This window comes from Vidua macroura, chromosome 11, assembly GCF_024509145.1.
Source record: "Vidua macroura isolate BioBank_ID:100142 chromosome 11, ASM2450914v1, whole genome shotgun sequence".
Lineage (NCBI taxonomy): Eukaryota > Metazoa > Chordata > Aves > Passeriformes > Viduidae > Vidua > Vidua macroura.
This window is the reverse complement of record NC_071581.1, coordinates 10,236,527-10,260,366: the sequence shown is the minus strand read 5'-3', so window position 1 is coordinate 10,260,366 and position 23,840 is coordinate 10,236,527. Positions and strand designations below refer to the sequence as shown.

The 23,840-nt window shown below is 39.8% G+C and overlaps 1 protein-coding gene across 3 annotated transcripts in view; it reads left to right on the top strand.

Moving 5' to 3' along the window:
- ZNF423 (zinc finger protein 423) overlaps positions 1–23,840 on the top strand; it is a 225,979-nt gene that overhangs the window by 133,192 nt on the left and 68,947 nt on the right. For all 3 annotated transcript variants that reach the window (XM_053987539.1, XM_053987538.1, XM_053987540.1), the window contains one exon: positions 5,537–5,621. In XM_053987539.1, coding sequence (XP_053843514.1) covers positions 5,537–5,621 — 85 coding nt within the window. The remainder of the gene's footprint in view (positions 1–5,536; positions 5,622–23,840) is intronic.

Sequence of the window (23,840 nt, the reverse complement as noted above, 5' to 3'; positions counted from 1 at the left end):
TCCTGAGCATGTGGGCTGAGGTGCCTCCGAGGGAGCTGGTGCAGGCTGTGTCCCTGGCAGGAATTTCTGTCCCTGCTCCATGTGGGGCTGTCTGGGGCAGCAGTGTCCAGCTGAGCTGGGCTGGGCATGGCCATGCCCCAATCCATCCTCATGAGCTAATCCCACAGAAAGCTTGATTCTTTTCTTGTCTTCTCTCTTTCGGTAAAACCATTGGATATTTTCCCCTTTGGGTGTGACTAAGCCTCCAGGCACACGAAAATAATTTTGCAGAAGAATGAGGAATGGAAATATCCCACCTTTGGTGTGATACCGAGGTCAGCCTAGTCATTGTCCTTCTTCATCCTTAGGACTTTATTTTCTTCTAAATTCTTGAAAAATACCTCTGTTCTATTAGATAGGACTAATTTGTATTTCTGCACCTATGGAATTACTTTCCCCTTCCTATCAGCTAGCAGAACACATTGCCATTTTCTTTCTTACTTCTTGCTTTAACTCTTTCTTTTCAGTGACAGCTTCCATATTTGCTCTCTCAGGGGAAAATTTTAAGTTCTTCAATAAGGTAAATGCTTTGAATTTCATCCCATGAGGGAAGTTCTGAGCTTCTTTGTAGAAGATAATGAAAAATCAGCATTTGTGATGATGGCAAATGGTACCTCACTGGTGTCTGTGGCCTGCACATATGCTAATATCAGAGATAAGCATCCCAGGAATATATATATTGTTATTAGGAATAATTCATTATCTTACCCTTCATTATAGGTACAAGACCTGAATCTGGTATCAGTTCACTAGAAAACTGTTGGTGTTTCACTCAGGGTTCTGAAGGCAATGAGTGCCCTTTGTGTTTGCCTAGTAGAGGGATTTTCAAAGAATGATACTGGCTTTTAAATGGTGATACATCTCTGCATTCAAGAACAGTGTTTACTTAACTTCATTGGCTTCATAGAAAAGCTAAGCAAGTTGAACATGAACTCTCTTGTCATCTTGTTAGTGCACTGCACACAGGTAAAATAGCACTTTAATGGAGCAATCTGTAGTGCACAGTGCATGTAGAGTGATCTGCACATGTTCAGAGAACAGCTGCTTCTCTCCAACTCTTCAGTATTTCTACATTTCAGTTTTTGAACACTTTATTTTTCTTTCTTAAATAGAAAAAGGAGTTGAAGATTAGGACAAAGTGCAGTCAGAAGGATCATAGAGGTAGATTAGATTTTTAAGTAGTGGGTATATATTTCAGAGTAAATAAGAATAAGCAGAATGAAATCCAAGCAAATGGAAGAGATGATAATAACATATAAAATCTGTAACTTCTTTCTATGTCAGAAGTTGCTCCACCAGCTGTTATTTACTTTTTGATAGAAGAGATGAGTGTGGAAACCTAAAGGAATTTCAGGAAAAAAAAAACAAACTTAAATTAAGATTTAACCCCAAAGTGAAAGAAAGGGAGAAAATAAATATTAGCCCTTGATGAATAAAGAGTATCTGTGAAGAAAAACAGAACAGGAAAAGCTGAACAATTCCTTTTTCCTGGAGGTATTTAAGTTTGTGTATATATGCAAGTATATATAGCATCACAAATGAAGTATGATTATTTTGTTATATTTTGTTTTGGTTTGTTAAAGTATTTAAGGTTTTATTCTGAAGATCAGTAGGAGACAGCTAAAGGAGCATTGAAAAATATTCAGAATTGCTTGGAAGGCTTGTTTTTTTAATCCATAAGAATGAAAGAAAGCACATAACCCTTGAAAATCATGCTATGTTCTGTCTTCCTCACATTTTTAGTATGACCAACACACAGGAAGAAAACCTGTAAATTGATCATGTTTGTTTCTAGGATGCCTGCCTAGGATCCATTCATGTCGATCAACAAGATAGATTTCCAGGCAGGCATAGTTTTTTGCAGTGTGTATATGGCACCATCCTCTTTGGAGGACTTGTTTTTAGGAGTTTTAAGACAAGTCAGTGATCTTCTGCAAGAGACATCACTAAGAGGAATAAATAAAATACATCTTAGTAGTAAAAGATTCCTCCAACATCCATTTTTGTTTCATTCATACAATTTTCTGTGAGCTATTCTGTTTGGATAGGACTGAAATTGTTCTTTCACATGAGCATCACAGGTAATGGTATTATTCCAGTATCTGACACAAGTATAGTTCAAGGCCTTTTTTATATTACATTAAGATGTCATCATAGGTGGTGCTTCCCTGTTTTTCTGAATATCTTTCTGTGCTTATCAGCTTCAGTTTTGAATACACTTTATTAATTCATTTCCACATGCCTTCTAGAGGAATGAGCATATCTTAAGAAACGTGACTAATTGTTTAGTATTGAGATTTTTCATTTCCTAATACTGCAAAGAGACAAATTTCAAGTCACTTTCTCTTACACAGATTTATCTTTATTTTGTACCACAGGTATCATGAAAAATGCTTGTTTTGCATTCATAGTGGCAAATGTTTAGGCTTCCAATTTCATCTTGAATGGTGTTACTATTTTTAGCCCACCAAGGTTATTTGCAGTGAAGAAGCAAAGGAGGTAGCATAGAAAGTTGGAAGAATAAACCCTATTGTGTTCCTTTATTCAGTTTCTTTTCTCCTGCACATTTTCTTGGACTCAGTTCTTTCTCTTTGTTCTCCCCCACAACCCTTCTCTTCCCTTGTAAATCCACTTGAATGGAGGAATATTTTCTTTGTAGAGCAGGAAACTATTTCCAGATTTAAAGGAGGATAGTCTGGAAAACCCATGGGAACAATAGATACTTCAGAAAAGAAAACAGAACTCTCTGTTGTTATTACTACAATTGTGTGCCAAGACTATAATTAAATATCTTGCATTTGTGGGGAATGAGCTCTCAGCTGAAGGCCTGCTTATCTGGTCTCTTATCACCTAGATACCATCACCTATACTGTTAGCTCCTCAGAGTGTGCACGCCTTTGTTGTCTCCACTTGTGAAGATCAAACTTTACAAAGACATAACTGATCCATTAATAATGTTCATAAAGCAGAAAAATAATAGTAGAAGATCATATTTGGTAGCACAACTAATTATAGTTGGATTAAAACTAATGCCCGCCATTTACTGTTAACAGAAGGATGTTTTGGGACATTCTTTTAAAGGCAGTTATTAATGGGCCAAAAAATCAGCTCTTCCACCTCTTGCATATACACTTGGGTGCTAATCTAGCTATAGTTATTTTGAGATCTGTATAGGCATTTATTAACCTTACTCCAAGTCAAGTGGGGTGTCCTGTCCCAGGAGCCATCACCTTGCTTAAGCTGCTTGTCTGCATGCACACGTCTCAGCTGAGGCTAAAGGTAGCACAGAGAGGAAGTCTGAAATCTGCCAAGGGCTCCTCATGCCAAGCAGAGTGTTTTATAAGATTGTGAAATGGTGTGGAGGAGTTAGCACTGGGTCTGTGGGTAAACAAAGACATCCTGTCTCCAGATCTGTTAGTAAGTAGCTTTCAAAAGCACAAAAAAAATTAAAAAATGAATAATTTGTCCGTGTTTAATATAACTTTGAAGGTTTGAGAGTCAGGCTGAAGATGAGTAGCTGGTTACTGTGGGAACTCATAGCTGAGATAAGCATTGGACAAGGCACAGAGCTTAGCTCTGAAGTTTTAAGGAAGAGAAAGGCTTCAAGTTTTAAAGGTGACTGTGTGACCATATGAATCAGTCACTAACCAATCCTATTTTGCTCTTTCAAGGTTTTTTATGTTTGGTTTTGTTTGAAGTCAGGAGCCCTCAAGCATGTGTATGCCAGTGTGTTTGAGAGGACATGTGTACGTACGTGTGCTGCGCTCGTCTGCCAGAATAGATTCCCCAGAAAGAGTGCTGCAGAAATCCAGCTGCTTTTCCATTAACAGCCTTGATTTCCAAATGGACTCCAGGAGGATACTTTCTTGAGCTGCCTAAGGATAACTAGCCAATCCAAACGATTTCCTTTTCTATGGTTGGCTGTGTCAGCTTTCTGCCAATGGAGTATGGCCGTCTTCCTATTAGCATGTTAATCACCCATTGCTGTTTTAGCCTAGAAAGCCCTGCCTAAGCAAACGCACCCTGGTACAGAATTCATGGAATTTGCCTGATTTCCACAGACTGGTGCATTTGTTATGGTGTTACAGCCTGTTCATTAGCCTCCAGCAGGCTACCTTGTTGCCACTGATGACATGGGAAGTAGTTAAGCTCTTGGTAGCACCTAATTTGTTCTTTCCTCAGCAGGGGCTTGAGGAAATTGGATCCCATGCACAGAGGGGGTGACAGCAACTCCTATGTTTAACTCAAAACTTCTGACTTATTACTTCTATCCTAAAAATGGGGTTCTATACCTGGGTGTGGGGTGGAGGCTGAATAAAAAGTAATCTAAAAGTACACAAAAAGTACCCTCAAAATTATTTTCCTTCAAAAGTTTAAGAGGGTGTCATTTTCTGAATTGGGCTTCTCTGTGCTGTTGATTTGGGGTTCTCATCCATCCCTTGTGGCCAGCACACAGAGATTTCACGTGTGTTCTGCTGCCACCAGCTTTGGCCGTGGGATGCAGACCTCATGCTTGTGCCTAGTGGCAATTGTTGCAGTAGGAATTATTCTCCAGAAACAAGTAGACACAAAAGGCCCAATTTTTCTAAATTACACATCAAAAAATGTCTATTTAGATAGCATATTGCCATGCAGTAAATAAGCATGTACATCAAACCAAAACACCATTCATACTCCTGCTTTGGGAAATAAGAGTTTTTGCAAGTGTACAAAAGCTTAGCCTTCATGATTTTTGGTTCTTTTTTTATTGGGTTTTCTTTTTTTCCTGGAGTTGGATGTCCAACTTGTCAACATGCATTTTAATTTCTGCAAATGGGTTCTTGGATTTTTTCCTGCCATGTTGCACAAGTGCAGGCATCACTGTAAATCTGAGTGCAAACACCATTTTCCATTTGAATAAATGGTTCATGTAATTGCCTCTTCACACTGTCTCCTGACTTCTGAAGCTAGGCCTCCCTGGTATGACTTTGAGATGGAGAAAATAGAAACAGATTTTACCAGGAAACAGTTCTTTGTGGTAATGCAGTTTTTTCAAGATTTCTGATTAGAGACCAATACAAAATGCATCATTTCTTTCACTTCACCAAGTAACTGTAGGTGCTCTGCCTACTCTATGCTGAGTTTAATGAAAGGTGGAATTTTTAAAGAAAGTTGATCTTACTCTGAAAACAGTTATTTTTCTATCTTTTGTTTCACTCTGGGGGAATTTTACTGCAATGGGTTAAATGGCAGGGACAAGCTCATTGTGGCTCAGGTACTCAGTCAGATTTCAAGTAGTGTAATTTGAAATTTTTTAAGCCAAAATTAAAATTTCTCCTAAAGCAGGTTGTTAATTAGAGATTGTGTTTTTGGTCCCAGAAAAGCCTGGCCTGGGGATATATGGGCAAAAAAAGCCTCAGTGGAGGAAGTTTGAAGCATATAACATGCTGTATTCATGATCACACTTGCCTTATGCTACAGTGCAGTTTTCTCTAATCTCTTTTTGGTTATTAAACAGAAAAAGACCTATCAGTGCATCAAGTGCCAGATGACCTTTGAGAATGAGAGAGAGATACAAATCCATGTCGCTAACCATATGATTGGTAAGACACTCTTTACACTAGGCCACTCATTGGCTGCTTGTTTTTTGCTACTCTTTGACATTCACTATTCTAATAACTTGTTAATATTCATGCTGTAATTTATTTTTTTATTTTTAAAGGAAAATGATTTTGATGTAATGATTCTTCACTTCAAAGCTTTTTAAATATGTGGTTATAACAGTGTTACTGCTGAGCCTTTTCCTTTTGAGTCCTCATGTAGCATTTTAATTTATATTAAAATCAAACTTTTGACAGTATCTTCCATTTGATAGCATAAAATTCTCTCTATCTGTGTGAAAAGTACTTGCCAGTTGTCAACCACTTAGGAGCAATTATGTTTCAATTTTGTATGTCATGACATTGAATAGATGTAACTGCTAGCATTTTCCCAGCTAAGTGTGGTGAATTCCTGAGGAACATTGTCAAAACAAAACACTTACAGAGTTATTTCAGTGTGTTTTTCCCAACAATTCTGGACTTCAGAAAGTTCAGCTTTTCAGACATACAAGTGTTTTAAAAATCAGTGCTTTCTGCCTTCTGTGACAGTCCTGTCACAGGAGGTAGTAAAAGCATTGCTGTAACCTGATGGGTTGTACATCTGCAGCTGTGATTGCTTCTCTGATGAACACAAAGAAAGGTTTTTTTCCTGTATGGACAGATGTTATAAATATATGTATTGGCCCAAGAGGTCAGTTTATTTTGGTGCATAAACCACAAGAAGATACTTACACATGCCACTGTAGGCATGTGCTGGATGAGATCCTTCAAGGACCTGACAGTGCTCTCTGTGTCTCATACATTCCTATGCAGCATTTATCTCCCATAAGCATAATGGTTTTCCTTCAGCAATTTTACATTTAGGAAATTATTCTCCCATCAATCCTGGTATGTAACTCCTATTAACTTTGAAGTGGATTATGCATAAATACCAGAGAGAGAGAAATGTGGCCTGACACACTCTTCAAACCCCTACCCCCAAATGAAAAACATACATATCAGTCACAATAATTTTCATCCAAGAGCCAGGCAGGAGTTTTAAGTTAATGTCAAGCAGGTTAAGATAAAGATATCTAAAAGTGTTTGCTTTTGTAGCAGGTGTTAATGTAATCTCTTGTTTGCAAGCTTGAAGAGTGAGATCCCTGTTAATTGGACCATAGTGATTTCATGTAGCTCCCTCCTAGATTTTGAGAAAGAAGTCCTTAGCAAGCTTAGCACTTGTTTCAACTTAATTTGTGATCCAGTAGCTAATAAGTTATTTTTAAATACAAAGGTCATGAAATGCTGAGTTAAGGATATGCTTGTTTCAAGGGGAACTACTTTTTCCTTTTGGAAAAATGTAATTTCTTCATTTTCCAGTAACTGATATGTGATATTTATTTATGTATATGCCCATATTAGTGCTGTCTGGAATAATATACAATTATACACATGACCTTACAAAGTTCTTAGCACCATTGGAAAACAACAGGTGTAGAAGGCATTGGAGGCTGTGAAAATTGTGGTGCTGTTATTTGTGAAAACTGTACCCATGGGTAATAATATTTGTAATATTTGTAAGAATTCCATATAGTACAAAAGTGCTATGGGCCCAGTTCTGTACACCTAGAACACTGTATATACCAGGGTGTGGTAAGAAAATATGTGATAATTCCACTGTGGTGTCATATTTTCATGTCCCTTTGCTGAGGTATGTGCATTAAGTTAAGGTCATCACTGCTTTTAATGGTTCAGTTTAGGAAAGAGCAATGTGTAGAAACCTTTAATATGGAGCCAAACTTCCTCTCACTAGGCATCTCAGTTCACAACATTTCTGGGCCCCCTCTCCTTCAGGACATGCAGCCGCTCACAAAAAAAGCTGTTTCCAGTGAGTTTGCTCATTGGTATTTGTTCTTTACTGGGGAATACTGAAGGGAAAAGAAGAGGCTAGATGCATTTCTTAAGCAACAAATGCTGTGCAGATTTTTGGTGTTAATTTACATAGTCCTAGGACAGTAACAGTAGGGAGAATGACTAACTGCCTCCTGTGCTTGCTCCTGTCCCCCTTGGTCATAGCCCGAGCACTTTGCTCCCTTGCTCAGGCCTTGGGACAGACTTGCACATGCCTCCTTACTGCTTAGGCTGGTTTATCACTGATAAGGGGTGAAAGAGTTTCCCTTCTCTGTGTTAGACTAAGTCTAGCCAGATGGGCAGCAAGAGAAAGAAGCTAATATAGCTGTGTCTGCAGCCCAGGTCTAGTTCACAGGAATTACTAATGTCATCGTTGTCAGTTTAAAATCTACAGATGAGGATTTGTTTGTGCTGGAGGGACACTGAGATCTCAGGGTGAACATACAGGTGTTTGAGAGACAAGAGGAACTTACCCTCAGACTGTGTGTCCTCAGGAGCTTAGGGCTGGCCTCATCTCAATGAACTTGTATCTGTCTGAAATTTAGGTGTCTGGTTTAATATAGTCATTGAGATGCTGTCCAGGGAAAATGAATGATTGATACCAATCTAAGATAAGAGTTTGAGTAAGATAGACATTTCCAGGGAGAGATTTTTATCTCTCTTTTGAATTTGAGGAGAGCCAAGACAATGAAGTTAGCCTTGACATGTAATTTTTAGGTAAAAAATCCCTTGGCTTTGATAATCCAAGACTGAGCAGCACTTTCTTCTCATACTTTGAGAAACACAAAATCAATAGCTGAGATATCTTAAGCACTTGCTTACAGTTTTATTCTGCTCAAGTGACTGTCAGCAAAGGAATCCCTGCTCTGTAGCAGTGATACCTTTTAGGTAGCAGTGTCTGTAATATGATTAAAGAATTCAATTATTTCTGACATCACGGTCTTAAAAACTGCATCCAGTTAAGTTGGCTGTGCATCCCTCTTCAACCTCTCAGATTTCCAGTCTAGAGCTGGAGGCCCTGTTCATAATTCATTGAGGTAGGGGCTGATTTTTTTCAAAGCAGCATGAAGGGAATTTCTAGTGCTACTCCCACACACTGCTTTGAAAAATTACCCTGCTGCACTCTAGCCCTTCATATCCTGTGCACAAACACAGAGGCACATTGGGTCCTTCACGGGGTCCCCGGGGAAGGAGGAGGCTGGATCCATCCCCAGAGGAGGGAAACGGGAGATGTTTTGTTTCAGATGATGCTGGGGCCTGTAGGAGGGCTCTATGTAGCAGAACAGACCTCCTCAGCTGGGGTTAGCCAGGAAGGGATCTGTTCAGGAAGGTTTTCAGCTGGGGAGGGTAGTTCAGGCTGGAATTTTTAGAGGGCAGTGGTCTTTGAAACATTGCACCAATTGGGGCTCCTTTGAAACATTTCCATGCCCACATAAAGGGGATCCCCCTTTGAAACATTTACAGACATTGGGGAGTCCACCTGGGACTATATCAAAAACTTTCAGCAGTTCTTGCTGCCTCTGTACTTGCTTACCTCCTGTTGTGCTGACCTGGCAATGTTTAAAGCTTCTCCCCCTTATCTCCCCACCGAGCTGTGCCTGTGATGTGCCTGTCTCTATTAGATGCAGGGGAGGCTGGGCCTGCGGGCCCGGGCTCCACGGGGGGCACTGAGCAGCCATGGCAGCAGCCACGGTGTGGGAATCTGTCCGTGCAGCCTCTGCCCGCTGGCTGGGCGAGCCCTGGAGCTTTGGTGTCCATGGCAGGGCCATCGCCAAGTCCCCTGTGGGCAGTGGCTGCTCCCATCCTGCACTGCCAGGGGAAATGCGCTCAGAGCCCTGCACAGGGAAATACGGATTAGGCCCAGGGCTTTCCTGTTGGGTTTTTACGGCTGTGCTCTTCCCACAGCCAGGCTGGGTTCCCTAATTGATATTTTTCAGGGGGCACATAATTCCACAGATTTGTTCTCTGGGTGGGTCAGGTTGCCCATATGAAGGGAAGTGCATTTGATCCCTGCCAGAGTTCCCAGCTCTTTGGGTAAGAGAAGTGGACACAGCAGTACTTCTCTCTGTCTCAGTTAGATGGGGCATGTTTTCCATTTAACGTTCAAAGAAGATGAGCAACTGTCCCAGCTCTTCTTTCTCCATTCTCCAAGAAAGTCTCCTGGCAAATGTGCACAGGAAGCTCAACCGGGGCTCAGTTAGTGCTGGAACAGGGGAAATAATGATTCCTGGTTTGTGCTCTAACGCTGGGATTGCTGTAACATTCCTCCTGCCTCCGGCTCCAAAGGAATGTGAGCGTTTGTGGGCTCATGAGAGGCTGTCCCAGTGCTCAGAGCTCAGCAGAGCCCTGCCCCAGTGCCACTCCTGTCCTGCCCCGTGCTCCCTGCCAAGAGCCAGGAATGAGCGCTGCCGAGCAGGGGAGGAGGGGCGCGGGCTGGATGTGTTTGGGATGTGAACATGAGGCCCTGGCTGAGCTTTGGGAGCCGCCGGGGACAGAGGGGAGTGCTGAAGGGAAAGCTTCCAGAAGTCACAGTGAAATTGTTCTGTGGTCCAGTTCTTGAACTGCAGCCTGGATAAATTCCTCCCTGTTTGATGGGATGGGGTTGACAAAGTTAAACACCGCGTTTGGGAGAGTTTTCTGAGTACTGCCCCAAGCCACGGCATATTGTACATTGTGTGTAGCATAAGACTCCAAGGAGCTTAATTACCTTTCCTGCCCTTAGAGATCATGTTTCAAGTTCTGGAAACACTCTGCCAGAATTAAACACAAAAGAGAAGGGAAAACATCCATCCACAGTTACATGTCTTTCAAATGCATACAAGTATTTGAAACAAAACAATGGCCAACTATAGGTTTGTTATTTTGTTAACATTTTAAACAATGTAATATTTTAAAATAACAAAGTAAGTTGGATGCTTGGAAAAGGTCAAACTGCAATAGTAACTACAGAAATGATTTTCTAAAAAGCAGCAATTTTGAAAACTCATTTTATGTTCAGAAGAATTAGGAGTTGATACCAAGCTCAGTCACTGAGATGAAACCAGTACAAGAGGTGAAGGGGTTGAGATCGTACTCCAATCAAGCATAAATCAATATATTCCCAGTTATATTTTTGTTTTATGTTTAAAATTTGAAGCAAGCAGTTTTATCTTTTGATTTATATATTATGAAACATAAGGTTCATAAACTTAGATCTTGACAAAAATGCTAATTTATATATTATATGAATAAAAATTCTGACTCATTTTGGATGGTTTTGAACTCCTTCCTGTCACAGTAGATTCTGAATGCATGTGTGTATGACAAGGATGTAGGTAAGGTTCATTTTTGCGGAACTGGCTTTTATACATATGAAGAGATGTAGCCCTGGGCATCCTCTGATGAGGATGTGAAGCATTTCTTATACTCAGGCCTGATCTTGTGAAGCACTTTGTTCCTCTATCTCATTGACTTGAGGACAGCTAATGCTTCTCAGAGTCTCTCTTATAATAAAACATATTTTACTTTACATGAAATAAATGTAATCAATATTGGAAGATGTGCAGCTTTAATTCTTGTAAAATTCCTATTTCTTTGGACCTAAGGACTTCTGTTAGTTAAAGCATGTACATGGTAGCAATGATGATGACATTGTAAAGCACTGTCTTAGTAATAGCTTTCAGGCATTAAGGCAAATAAAAATGTGCCAGATTGTTTTTGAAGCATTACTTGCAAATTACCAACAGGAACATATTTCTGGACTCATCTGCTGAATGTGTGAATTAATTATGGACACATTAGGAACTCAGAAATGTTTTTTTAACTTTGATGTTTGTAAAGCATATTCCAAGTAATTGCTCTTTTAATGCAGAATTGAAGGTACAACCTTCTTGTATTTACCCAGCACTTGCTTCAATATCCAATTCTGTGTGGACTTGCCTTAATGAACAATATGTACTAGACTTTCATTTTGCAGCACCTGCCTTTTGAGAAAGACTAATTTTGGAAAAAAAAATGTTAAGTGTACTTACCTAAAGAGATGAACACATACAGGGTGTCTCCCTCCACATGCCCTGGGAGCCTTGATCCCAGGGACTGGCTGGGGTTCTGCTGGTGCTGCTTGAGAGGCTTTGCCCAAGTGGAGCTTGCTGCTGGCTCAGGCTCCTGGGCACAGGCATCTGCTCCTGCCAGTAAGGGTCTCCTGTTATTTTGCCCTACTCTAAGCTCTGTGGTTTTGTTGGTTTTTTTTTTTTTTTTTTTTTTTTTTTTTTTTTTTTTTTTTGGTTTTTTTTGGTGGGTTTTTTTTTTGTTTGTTTGTTTTTTTTTTTCTGCATTCATTAGTTTTAGCATTAACCACATTTGCAAGTCATTAAATGTTGTAATGAGTATAGTGTATTAAAGGCTAGAAATATTCATTTTCCAACACTTTTTATCAGTCCTACTGAAGGCCAGGTTGCCATTGCTAGCAGACAGAAGCAGCTTCCTTTATTTAGTATAAACAAAATTGGCCTTAATATAATCTATTACTTAATAGGTTTCCTACTTTGAAACTTCAAAACATTGTGTTTTTACTGTTCCTTCCTTTCTAAGGCTGGAAAATTGATTATACAAAATCTTAATAATTTCATCCAGTTGTCCTGTGCAGATGTGGCCTCCTGCAATTGTTACCTATGCATATTTGTTCACACAAATTACTCCATTCCACGAGAATGTATTTTGTTTTGCTTATTTATTGGGAAAGAAATAGCACTTCCCTTAATGTATTCATTCACATATTCCTTTTGCATTTTTCATTTCATTTAAAACTTGGTAATAGTAGTTCAGTTTTCACTGACATTTTTATAGCTGCTATGACAACATTCCTGTTTTGCATGATACATGCATAATGGGCAATGATCGCAGTGTTACATTGCTTTCATTCTTTCTTAACTGTGTTAAGATTCCTTACAGCCTCCAAACTCAATTTTCATATGCAGTGATGATTACACCTGTTTAAACATTTTCCTGGTAGTTTCATATTTATTCATAAAGGGAGCAGTAGATAAAACACCTTTTTTGCAATCAGTCTGAGTTTTAAGTGTGATATTTCTTCAAAGTTATCATTAACAAGCACCTCAGTCTAGTCCCAGCCTTTCAACATCAGCTAGGCAGTGTAGCAAAAAATGCTATTTTCAGTAAACTTTACCCTGTGTAGGAATAATTTTTCTGGCAATATAACTTGGTCTTCATTTTATTAACTCACCTTTAAAACTGTTTTATGTTTGTATTTAAAAGTCTGCAGAGATAGCTTCTGCCTTATTCTCACATATTTTATGTGCATATGGCCAGGTATTTCTAAGTTCACAACCAAATTTCTTAGCCCCTCTTTGCTAATCTTGAATCTGGAAAAGAAAGTGAGTCCTTGCCATGTGGGGCTTGGGTTCTCTCTGCAGATGGTGAAATGACCCTGCTTTCTGGTGGAGAGGTCAGCCCCCCTCTGTGTCCTACTTTTGAGGAAAAAACACCAGAATATATCTTGGGGGTGGAGGAAAGAAAAAACCCACCACCATTTGTAAGTGCAGTCTTCAGACTTCATATAAATTATGTTTTCAGGACATTGTTCTCCTGAAATCTCATGTGGATTGTGAGACCAATGTCTCTATTTGTTCTGTCCATAAAATTTAGGTGTTGATTTCTTTGTGGGAGCTTTTTAGCAAGTAACAGTTTTATCTGGATAATGTAGATGTTATTCCCCTTTCTTCTTTATTCACTGGTTTGGAAATATCTGGTACCAGTACCACTTTTTCTCACTGACACGTAGTGGTTTTTTTCTGAAAAATAGATGATATATGAGAAGTAAATAAAGAGCAAAGTAATGAATGTTTAGTGACACTGGAATGACCTCATACTTGGGTTAGCTAGGAATTAACTTGGGCAGAGTTATAAAATACTCATTTTACCTATTTGAGGAACCTAGACAAGGTTCCAGACTGTTTCCAGTCACAGGAAAGTGGGAGAAGAACATATTTAGTATCAGTAATCTAAAGTTAAATTCCTTTTCTGCTGATAAAATTCTGGATTTTACTATTTCTGAATATGAGGTTCAATACTGAGCACTTTTAAGCATTGACAAGTGTTTATTTTTCTTTTGACTGTGGAACAACTCCCTGGTGAATCAGTAAGGGTACTGGTGTGCATGTGCTGAACCCTAGCTCTAGTTATCAGAGAAAAAGGGTTTGTTCATATGTTAAAAGTCCAGGTTTGTACCTCCTGTTATTTGGGAAGTAACAGAGTGAGGCAGTTGGACTGTTGCCTTTAATTATAGTTTAAACTCAACAGCATCCTTAACGTTGAGGAAGATTTTATCTGGTCTCCTGGAACAAGATGTTACCAACTGACATGACCCTTAAGATTATTTTGTTTTGTGATAGCTGGCAAGCAAGTCAAATCAGACACAGGCTTCTCTGGATGTTCTGTTTGGGGTACTGGCACCTTTCTTTTTTTAATTTGTGGAGGAAAACTTTGCTGACCTGAGGTTCCTTACCACTGATCCCATGAAGGAAACTCGTGTAAACTTTTTAAGCACTGCACTTGTACCTTTATTTTGTTTGTTTCAAGGCTCCTGGCACAGATAAAGCCTTTGTACAACTGGTCTCTGCAGATGTGCTGCTTCCTTGTCAGAGACTTCATTCAATTTATTAGTAACTTTTGACAGCTTTGTGCCTTTTTAAGAATCAGAAGGATTTTAATTGAATATTTTGACTTCTCAGATCCATTGTGTGCCGTTTTAAAAATTAAGTTTCTTTTTTAGATGATTGCACAGTAAGCTTGAGGTAGGGGACTTCTGGTTGTCCCTGTCAGACTCCCCTGTCATAATGTCAAACTCTAAAGGAGTGGCAAATCATGGATTTTTAAGTGAAAAATGTTTTGTCCTGCCACAACTGAAGAAACCCAAAGAAATCATGTATGAATACCATGATCTTTCTAAGACGAAGCTCCATAGCAAGCCAAAAAACCTCACTGTAGTTCCATAGTACTGGCATCGTCTTTTTCATCCATTTCATAGAATCATAAAATCATTGAGGTTGGAAAAGATCTCCAAGATGGAGTCCAGCCTTTGACTGAGCACTGCCTTGTCAACTAGACTAAAGCACTGAGTGCCACATCCAGTTTCTTGAACATTTCCAGAGATTGTGACTCCACCACCTCCCTGGGCAGCCTGTTCCAATGCTTACCAACCCTTTCAGTGAAAAAATTCTTCCTGATGTTCAACCTGAACCTCCCCTGGTGCAGCTTTGGGCCATTTCGTCCTCTTCTGTCACTGTTGCCTGGGAGCAGACCCCGACTCCCACCTGGCTGCACCCTCCTGTCAGGGAGCTGCAGAGACCAAGAAGGTTCCCCCTGAGCCTCCTTTTCTCCAGGCTGAACCCCCCCTGCTCCCTCAGCTGCTTCTCATTGGACTGACTCTCTAGATCCTTCACCAGCTCTGTTGTCCTTCTCTGGACAGATTTCATCCCTTCAAAGTCTTTATTGAATAGAGGGGCCCAAAACTGGACACAGGACTCAAGGTGTGGCCTCACCAGTGTCTCGTACAGGGCGACAATCTCAGCTTTGTGTTTTGTGATTTGTCCTGCTGGCACAAGCCCAGGGGCAGATGGGGTGAATGAGGTGCAGACCTCATGGGGAGGAGCTGAGCCTTTTTGCCTCCTGCTTTGTGTAGGAAGTGCCACCACCAATTTAGTCTGGTATTTCCTTCTTTGGTACCTCCTGAATTGGTGGAGAAGACTACAAAAGATGGCACCAGGTAGGAAGTGCATCCTGCTGATGTGTTTACATCACTACTTTAGTCAGGCACAACCTACTTGGGATTTAATCCTGCCTCAGCTGCACATCATCCATCATCTGGTGGACAGTCATGGGCCTTACAAATGACCAAATCTTTTGACCATTTTGTGTGTAACTGGGAAGTGTTTAGACCTTATGATGACTTTATTCTGTTCTATATTCACATGGAAGTTTTTTAGCATGGCTCAGGCTAGGCAGAGCCTTTGGTTTTAAGTTTTGCTGCAGATAGAGTTTGGGCGTTTTAAAGGATCAGCATCAACTAGCACCACTGGCATGTCCTCTGTTATGTTTTGCACGCATCAGCTATCGTGTATTATTGGGGTATGGACAAATAATTCTTAAACCCCATGACTGTGAGTTATATCCAGGAATAAATATTGGCAACAAAAGTTAAATGATGAAACCTCATGCAATGAACAGTAACTGATTCAAGCTGGGCCGGATATAGATAGCTAAAGTTGAAGGGAAGAAAATATTCCAGTGACATTTTTCTCCTTGTTTAACTTTTTAGATAAGAAATTCCATTTTTATCCCCCTTTTCTTAAACAAACAATCAAAAAACCCCAAAAGACCCAAGCAAATTTTGATTCACCATTTTTAAAACAATCTGTGATATGGAGTGAAAAAAAAAAGAAAAACAAAGCAGCCTTCCCTGTGCCTTTAAAACCTTTTTAAACTGTTAGTAGCTGTGCCTTCACTTCCAGAACATCAATGGAGAGAATTTCCTTAGAAGACCAATTCTAATGTGTTTTTTTTTTCCTTAGAAGACCAATTCTAATGTGTGACCAATTCAGAAACTGAAGTCAACAACGTGTTAAACCTGAATGATGACCTTCCAAGGGATGGGGAATTTACATCATGAGATGTTATTTGCTTAATTTATGTAGCATTTGAAAATCTAGATGGACAATTTAATTTCTTTTAAATCTAAGCCTTTTTAATTTTAAGCCTTTTTAATATCTTTGAACTTAGTTCAGCAAAGAAAAATACAAAAGTGAAATACTGAGGTTTGATTTCTCCTTCCAGTGGAAGTACTATTAGATCTTAAATGTACAAGGTGCAGTTTATCTTGCATCTTTGTTCTTGTTTGAACATGACTTACCAGGAAAAGAACTCCATAGAGCTTTAAATGGCCTAGTCAAAGTTTTCCCATTTTCCTAAGGCTTAAATTGGGGAATCGGCTGCCATTTGCAAGCTAGCAATACAGTAAAAGCACATCATTGTACACAGCATTTTATTTGGACAGCTGTATAAAAATGGCAACACACTGTGAAATCCATTAACAGCAAAACATGTTAAATTCAGCAAAATGCATCTCATGTGGAACACTGAATAAGAAATTATAGTCTGAGTTTTACTAGCTGGTTATCAGACTTTGTCTTGAGTGAAGAAAATTGAATTTTTTTCCATGTGTCTGCCTGTAATAACAGTGAGTGCTGTACATTGGGTTTTGAAACCAGTGTGCACCTGTAAATTCTTGCCCCAGAGACTCTACTGCAAGGTTTTTGCAAATCTAAATACCCCTGAGGAAGCTGAATGGGGGTGGTTTTCATGTTGGGTCCCACCTGCACTCACTCTCACTACTGGGTTCAGAACCATTCATAGGGATAAGTTCTAGGGATGTAGGAGTTAGAGCTCAAAGTGGGAACAAAAGCATCCTTCCCCCTTGTCTCCCTGCTGGGCCAGCAAGGACTGCAGTCTTGTCAACCAAGAGCAGGTTCTTTGCTTCATGAGGGATTTCCATGGGTGGATTTTGCTGTGCTGCATGCAGTAAGACTTTTCACGGTTAATCAATAGCATTTAAAAATTCAAAACCTCTCTCCAAAGTATTTTGCATTTCCATTGTTCGTACTGTTTAACTAGGAGATGTTGCTCATCAAGATAGGATGCTATTAAGTATTCTGGTAGAGAAAGAAAAAATGAGTTTACTCTTGCCTGGTAGAAAATGAAACAGCCATGTTAACTTTAGCTCTAATCATGAGATTAAAAGTCTAATGGGGAATTATATCATTTTCACTCTTCAAAGCCAGCATCAGTGACCTTTGGAGAGTTTTAACTTTAATAGCCTAATGATTTCTCTTCTAGAAGATGGAAAAAACAGTCTTTTCCTTGACAAGGAAATGAAAAGTGGATGAAAAAGGCAAGCACAAGTAACTGTACGCTGGAGCAGGCTAAATGGCTTTTAGTCATATCCAGTACCACTTGTGAGAGATGGTTTCCAGGCTTTGTTATCCAGGCCACTGCCTGCTCTGAAGGGAGACAGATAAATGCAAGGCAGAGCCATGGGGCTGGGGGACAGTGTGGGGGGGACAGCCCTGCTCCTCCAGGCCACCGGCCCATGGCAGTGACAGCTCTGAGCAGCGGGGCTGAGTGCGCACGCCACTCATCCTGCGCGGGTCTGCTCTCGTGTGAGGCTCGTTTCCTGTGCAGGAGCACTGGAATTCCTTGTTTCAGTTCCTGTTTGCCGCGTTTGCGAGCTCAGGCTGTTGCTCTTTTGCCAAGCTGGCAGCACGCGGGGGGAACTTCCTGCGCAGGGGATGTAAAAGCGATTCTCTGATTCTTCCTCTGCAGCCATTGGGAGATAAAAGCCAGGACATCAGGGACTGCAAAGAGGGAGCCAAATTATATTTATAATATTAAAGTGAGTGCATTTGTGGTTTTGCCATTCTCCAGGGTTTTTCATAAGTAGAAAAACATGAATTAGCATTTTCCATTTCCATATATTGACTGGAAAAATAGCCTACTCTCAATTAAGACCTATAGCTTTTGGGATGTATGCAACAATTTTATAAAATATTTACAGCAAAATTTGCATTTTACATGGTATTACAGTTTTTCTTGTGTTTAGTAGAAAGGACTTAGGCCTAAGAGAGGAAATTCATCCAGCATACCAAAAGGGAAATATGTCTAAAATTAGATGGTTAGTATTCACAACAAGGAATGTCCAGTGCTGACTGTTACCTCTAGTAATTACTGAAGGTCACTTTGCCCCCCAGCTATTTGTTACAGCCGCTGCAAGGACCATGCTCCCTGTGCAGAGCTATCACTATCCCTTTAAAACTGCCTTTGGAAGCGATTGGAGCTTTGTGCTAGACAGATAAGTAGAACATTTTTTACCAAATGTAAATGTGCACTGTAAAGAACATAGCTATTTCCTGGATAATTTGCAGTTGTATATTTTATGTTAATTTCACCGAAAATATTGCACCCCTGCCAGGTTTAGTAGAGGCTCACTGTGATATGAATAATTTCTAGCGAATCTTTTTTTTTCCTTCATTTAAGATTTGGCACCTTTTAAAGATTTTAATAATAGCAACAAGGAGGAAGATTTAGAACAAGTGAAACATTAGAGGCAAAGAAATTCACATTGAGAGCTAATGTAAAATAGCAAGAATAATTACATGGAAAACAGTTTCCACAGATGTTTTTCCTTGTAATGTAATAACTATTTACTAAACTGTTTATTTTAGGCCCTTGGTTTACAATAAAATATTTATACATGCTCTGCTGTAATAAAAAAATATTGACAAAATACTATAGAGATTTTTAAAAGACAATTAGTATTTCCCTGTCTGGAAAGTGAGCACAAGAGAAGCAGCACCAGCCCTTGCCATGCTCTAGAGGAGATGCAGGGTTAGCAGCAGCATCCCTTGCAGGTTTATCTGTGCTCGACTCTGCTAACAGGGAGACTCTGGACTTGTGGCAATCCAGAGGGTAACTTACTGAAGATCATGAAAGCCAACAATCTAAAGACAGTGGAAACATTCTTTTCCACTTCTTTGCAGGGAAAAAAAAAACAACTTTACTACATTCCTGAGTTATTATACAATAAGGTTATGTCTTGCCTAAGAAAAATGTGCCTGTTTTAAGAGCAGGTTTAAAGTTCAGGATGCCAGAATCCTGAATGTTGTTCTTTAAAAACAGTGTGGGACAGTGACACCTCTGAAGCACTGCCTGTGGCAGGTTTAAAGCTATTGCTTTACCTGACTGAGCCACATCTGTCACTCCCCTAATTCATGAAGCTCGTCACGTGCCAATGGAGTCTGTACACTGGTACACAGGGACTAACCACCTATGCAGATACAGCAGTGCCTTAAGGGTGCTGAAATCAGAAATTCAGCAATACTGAAAGGTCTGCAGATTATACTTTCCACACATGATCTTAAAACGTCTATTCTTCTGCTCATGAATATATAGAAGAAACTTTATTTTGAGTGTCTAAAAATCTTGAACAGAGGCTAGTATCCTGTAAGAAACTCCAGTTCCTCTGCCTGTCAGTTTTGTAATAAAAGGATTTTTTTTTTTCTTCAGAAGTTATTGCTCATCCTTTACTTAACTCCAGAGTGGTGGCATGCAGTAACTTAAAAAGAGGCCTCCAGGACAAAAGAGAAAATACCTTTAATTTCATGGATACAGACCTCAATGTCTGTGTGCATTTCAGTACCACCAGCATGATAGAGCAACCTGAAGTCTGAGTAAAGACTGCATGGATGGATCCAAACAGCCAGCATTTGGCAAGCAGGATGGCTTCAATATCTAGATATGAATCCATATTTAGCAGTTCAGGCTCTACTTTCAAGTAGACAATTCCCTTGGGTTTCCAGGCTAGCAAGTTGTGAGCTTTTTCATTGCAGAAAAAACAGGGTAGCTAGCTCGTGGAATGATTTGAAAAACAAATTAGAAATATATCTATGAACTTTCTTTCTTGGTGAAACTAATAACACTCACCTGTTTAAAAATCAGTGGGGTGATAACACAGATTTTTGTCATGCTGGGTTCTAACATGTGCAAAAAAAGAACAGGGTAGAGCAGAAAACATCAAGCATAAGAACTAAAACTGAACAAAAGAGGGAGCTAAGAAATCTAAAATGTTCAGTTTTAAGGCAGAATAATCACAGTTACCAGATGCCTTTTGTTGTAAACAGACCCTTTTTCATGGTTGACTCTTATAAAGAGGCCAGTGCATGTGAGAGGCTTGTGAGCCTTGTTACTGATGTGCCATGCAAAGCCACCATCCCATTCCCATGGTGTGCCCTTGTAGAACCTCACCACAACAGCTTTTTGAGACTAAAAATTTGCTTTCATTGTGAAAGTCTGCATAATTTAAAATCAAAACTACAATAAGAAAAATAGATGGTGTAATATGTATAATATTTTCTGTAAGTTACACCAAAGTTGGGTTCTTGGCTTTTAGTTTTTCCTACCTTCCTGCCCCTGTTGACACATTGCAGAGTCCTGCCAGGTTATGCAATTATTTCAGTGCAGCTCATTTTGAGTCATTGGTAGGGTCCAAAGCTAGCATTTAGGAAAACAAAGGAATTTGTGCTTGGAAGTCAGCATTGCTCTGTACACAAGAATTTCTTTATTTTTCAAGGACTATGTTATTGTGTAAGCTAATGATTTTGTTTTTAAGTTATATTCTCAGGGGCATGGACATCCAGGATAATCAAGGATGTACTTTTAATACCAATTCTTCAATGTTAGGTCTCTGGTGGAAAAATGTGCCCAGCTGCAGGGCTTGAGCCTTGGATTAACCCCTGCTTGGAAGAATTGTTGATTTCCTGATGCTGAATATATTTGTAAATTGATACATTTTACCTATGTGTAAATTAGTTCCAATGAAAGTAAATTAGCTAGTTCCCTTCCCACATGCATTTTAAAATGCCACTTACCGTTTATCACAGTAGAAGCCATTATCTCTGTTAGTCATTTTGAAAAATAAGTACATCTGCCAGGGTTCTGCCCTTCGTTGTCTCAGCCCAGCTCACCTTCTCTGGCCCTCCCTGCTTGCCCACCTCTGGCAGCAAGCTGGGAGTCCTCTCCCTGGGAAAGCTCAGCTCACAGATCTCTCTCCAGCCCAAACTGGATGTCTTTTCAGCTGAAGTGAGAGTACAGCATAGGTACATAAAGCAGAAATGAGGGTCTGAGAGAAGAGGAGGGCATCTTTTGGAATTTTGAATTGGTAATTGGTAATTCTGCACGGAAAATATTTTCAGTGAGATAGATTAAGGAGTAGAGCAAGAAGCACATGTAGAGAAAACTTTGGAAGGTTTGAAAATCCATGTGGTATGAGTTAAAATGCAGACCCTTTCAAACAGTCTCCAAAAGCATTCACCTGGTATCCCTACCATGCCCCTGCATGTAATGAAACAACTGGCAGAGAGCATTATTTTAATAAAGCATTGGCTGTTAGTGTCTCTCATACTGGATCAGGAAAAGAGTTCAGAGGACCAGATATTGCTGAAGAATATGTCTCCAATTTTCCCTTTGGAACTGCGCTTCTAGGGCTTTTAAAGGTTTATGTATTTAACATTGCAAATCTTCATTTTAGATTTTCATTTGCTACTTGGGATTTTTATTAATTTTGCGGTGTTCATTTAAGTTGATCCAGCCCTTTATACCATTTCCAGCTTGAAATATTAGTTCAGAGATAAGCTTTATTATTAAATGCTTAATCTTGAACACTTGTCTTATTTGGTAAGAATTATCTCTGAGAAGTAGGCAAAGAGAAGTTGATTGCTGTGGTTTTAAAGCAGCTGTAACTGGAGTAGCCCAAGTACTAGTTTACAAAGGTTGGCATCCCTTCAGTTTGCCATCACAGCAGCTGGACTTCATTAAGTGCTGGTGTTAATTACTGGGAGAGTGTTGGTTCAGTATGTGAGCGGCAACACTTGGGGTGACACACAAAGTAGGAAAAGGGTCACCTTGAAATAGAAGCTTTAAAAAAACCAAACAGGCAAAGCAGGGCTGCCATTAATTTTTTAACTGCATTTAGTTCAAAGTTTTTCAGCAAACAGGGAAATCAGCATTACTATGCAGCAGAGAGGAATGGCTTAACTGTGTGTGCCATTGAGGAGGCAGGAACGGAGGCGAGTGCTGCGGAACTTGCCCCGTAAGAAAGGAAGACATTAATGTCATATTTTCTGTGCGTGTTGTGTGAAAGAGAGGGAAAATTCTTTCTGTATTCTCCAGAGTTTTCAAGTCATATGCAGTATAGTTTGAGGAGGAAATATTAATAATTTCTTATACTGTAAATAGTATCCTATGGAGAAAACCTGTTAAGGGTTTGCATCTAAGGAATGTTTAGGAGATGAATGTCATGGAGAAAAACATAAAACATGTGGTAGCATAAAACAAGTATTGCTTGGAAATGTTGTGTCCTAAAGCTGATGAGATTCAGACAAAGTGGGCCAAGTCCAGCCCTGGTGTAAGCAGCTGATGGTGCACTCAGCCCAGTATTCCACCATGTGCTTAAGCAATAGTGAATTTTTATCTGTGTCTTTCACCTGGCAATTGTCTGGATGAGGTGCCAGGTGCCCGGGCTGGAAAGAGTGCGTGCAAGGATGTTGGAGGAGAATTAGGTTATTACATTTCCTCCTTAATTCTTCATCAGGGCTGCCGCCTGTATTTTCTACAGAAAAATCAATGCATTCTGATTCTGTAATTTCCCATGGTGCTTCGCCGGGCGTGCAGCGTGCCGTGGGAGGTGACATATCCGGTCATGGCAGCTTGAACTCTTTTTTCCAGTGAAAGAATTCATTGGAATTTCACAACCTTTGCATGCTTTTGTGAAAACACTCATTTGTGTTTGCGCCAACCTGCTAATGGCGGATGCCGGGGCTTGCGAATCCCACCTACATTCGGTGCTCGTTATGGCATGGAATGTGCCGTTAATAATGCATCTGTGAAACTCAGCTGCGAGGGAGCCAAGTAATTATCCCACCGTAGCGTTCCCTGCTTCAGTGTCATCACAACTGGGGCTTCATTAAAAGTCCTAACAGTAGAGATGTTGTGTGGTGCAGCCTGTATATATATTTTTTCATTTAAATTATCAGCAATGCCATGGCTCAGAGGTAATTTGACTTTTTGAAACCGTGGAGCCCCTGTGAATTTCCTTCCTCCTCTCCCTCTCGCTGCCGCACCAGCTGATCAGCCCCAGAAGAACAAAAGGTTTATCTGAAGCTATGAAGCATATATTCACCAGCTTCTGGCGTCTAGATAAAAAAAAAAAAAAAAATCAAAGTACTCCATTGAACATGTTAATACTGAGCAAAATGCACACAGCCAGACACTAAACCTTTACAGGGATTTAGGCATTTGAAAAGTGATACCCTGATCAGGTCTTGAGTTAGTTTCCTTAGCATAAAGTAAAGCAGAATCATAAAATAATATAGATTTTTAAATAAATGGAAAGCTTAACATTGCCCCCGCCCCACTTTTGTTTTATTTCTTTGTCTGGTTTCTGTCAGTCAGGCAGTAACAAAATCTTGGGCAAAGGTATGCTGCAATTGAAGTATTTTCCCTTTTTTAATATCATATTCTTCCAACAGAAAATACTATATGAACCTCTGGCTTAAAAATAAATGGGCATGAAGAACAAAAGCATCTGCGGCTCCTTACTGGTCTCTGAGGAAGTTCGGGATGATTCTAAAAATTATTAATCTGGTACCTCATTCCTCCTTCCTGTTGGGTGCTTTTTTTTTGTTTTGCTGCCATTGGCTTTCCATTTTACCATCCTGCTCTTGGGGA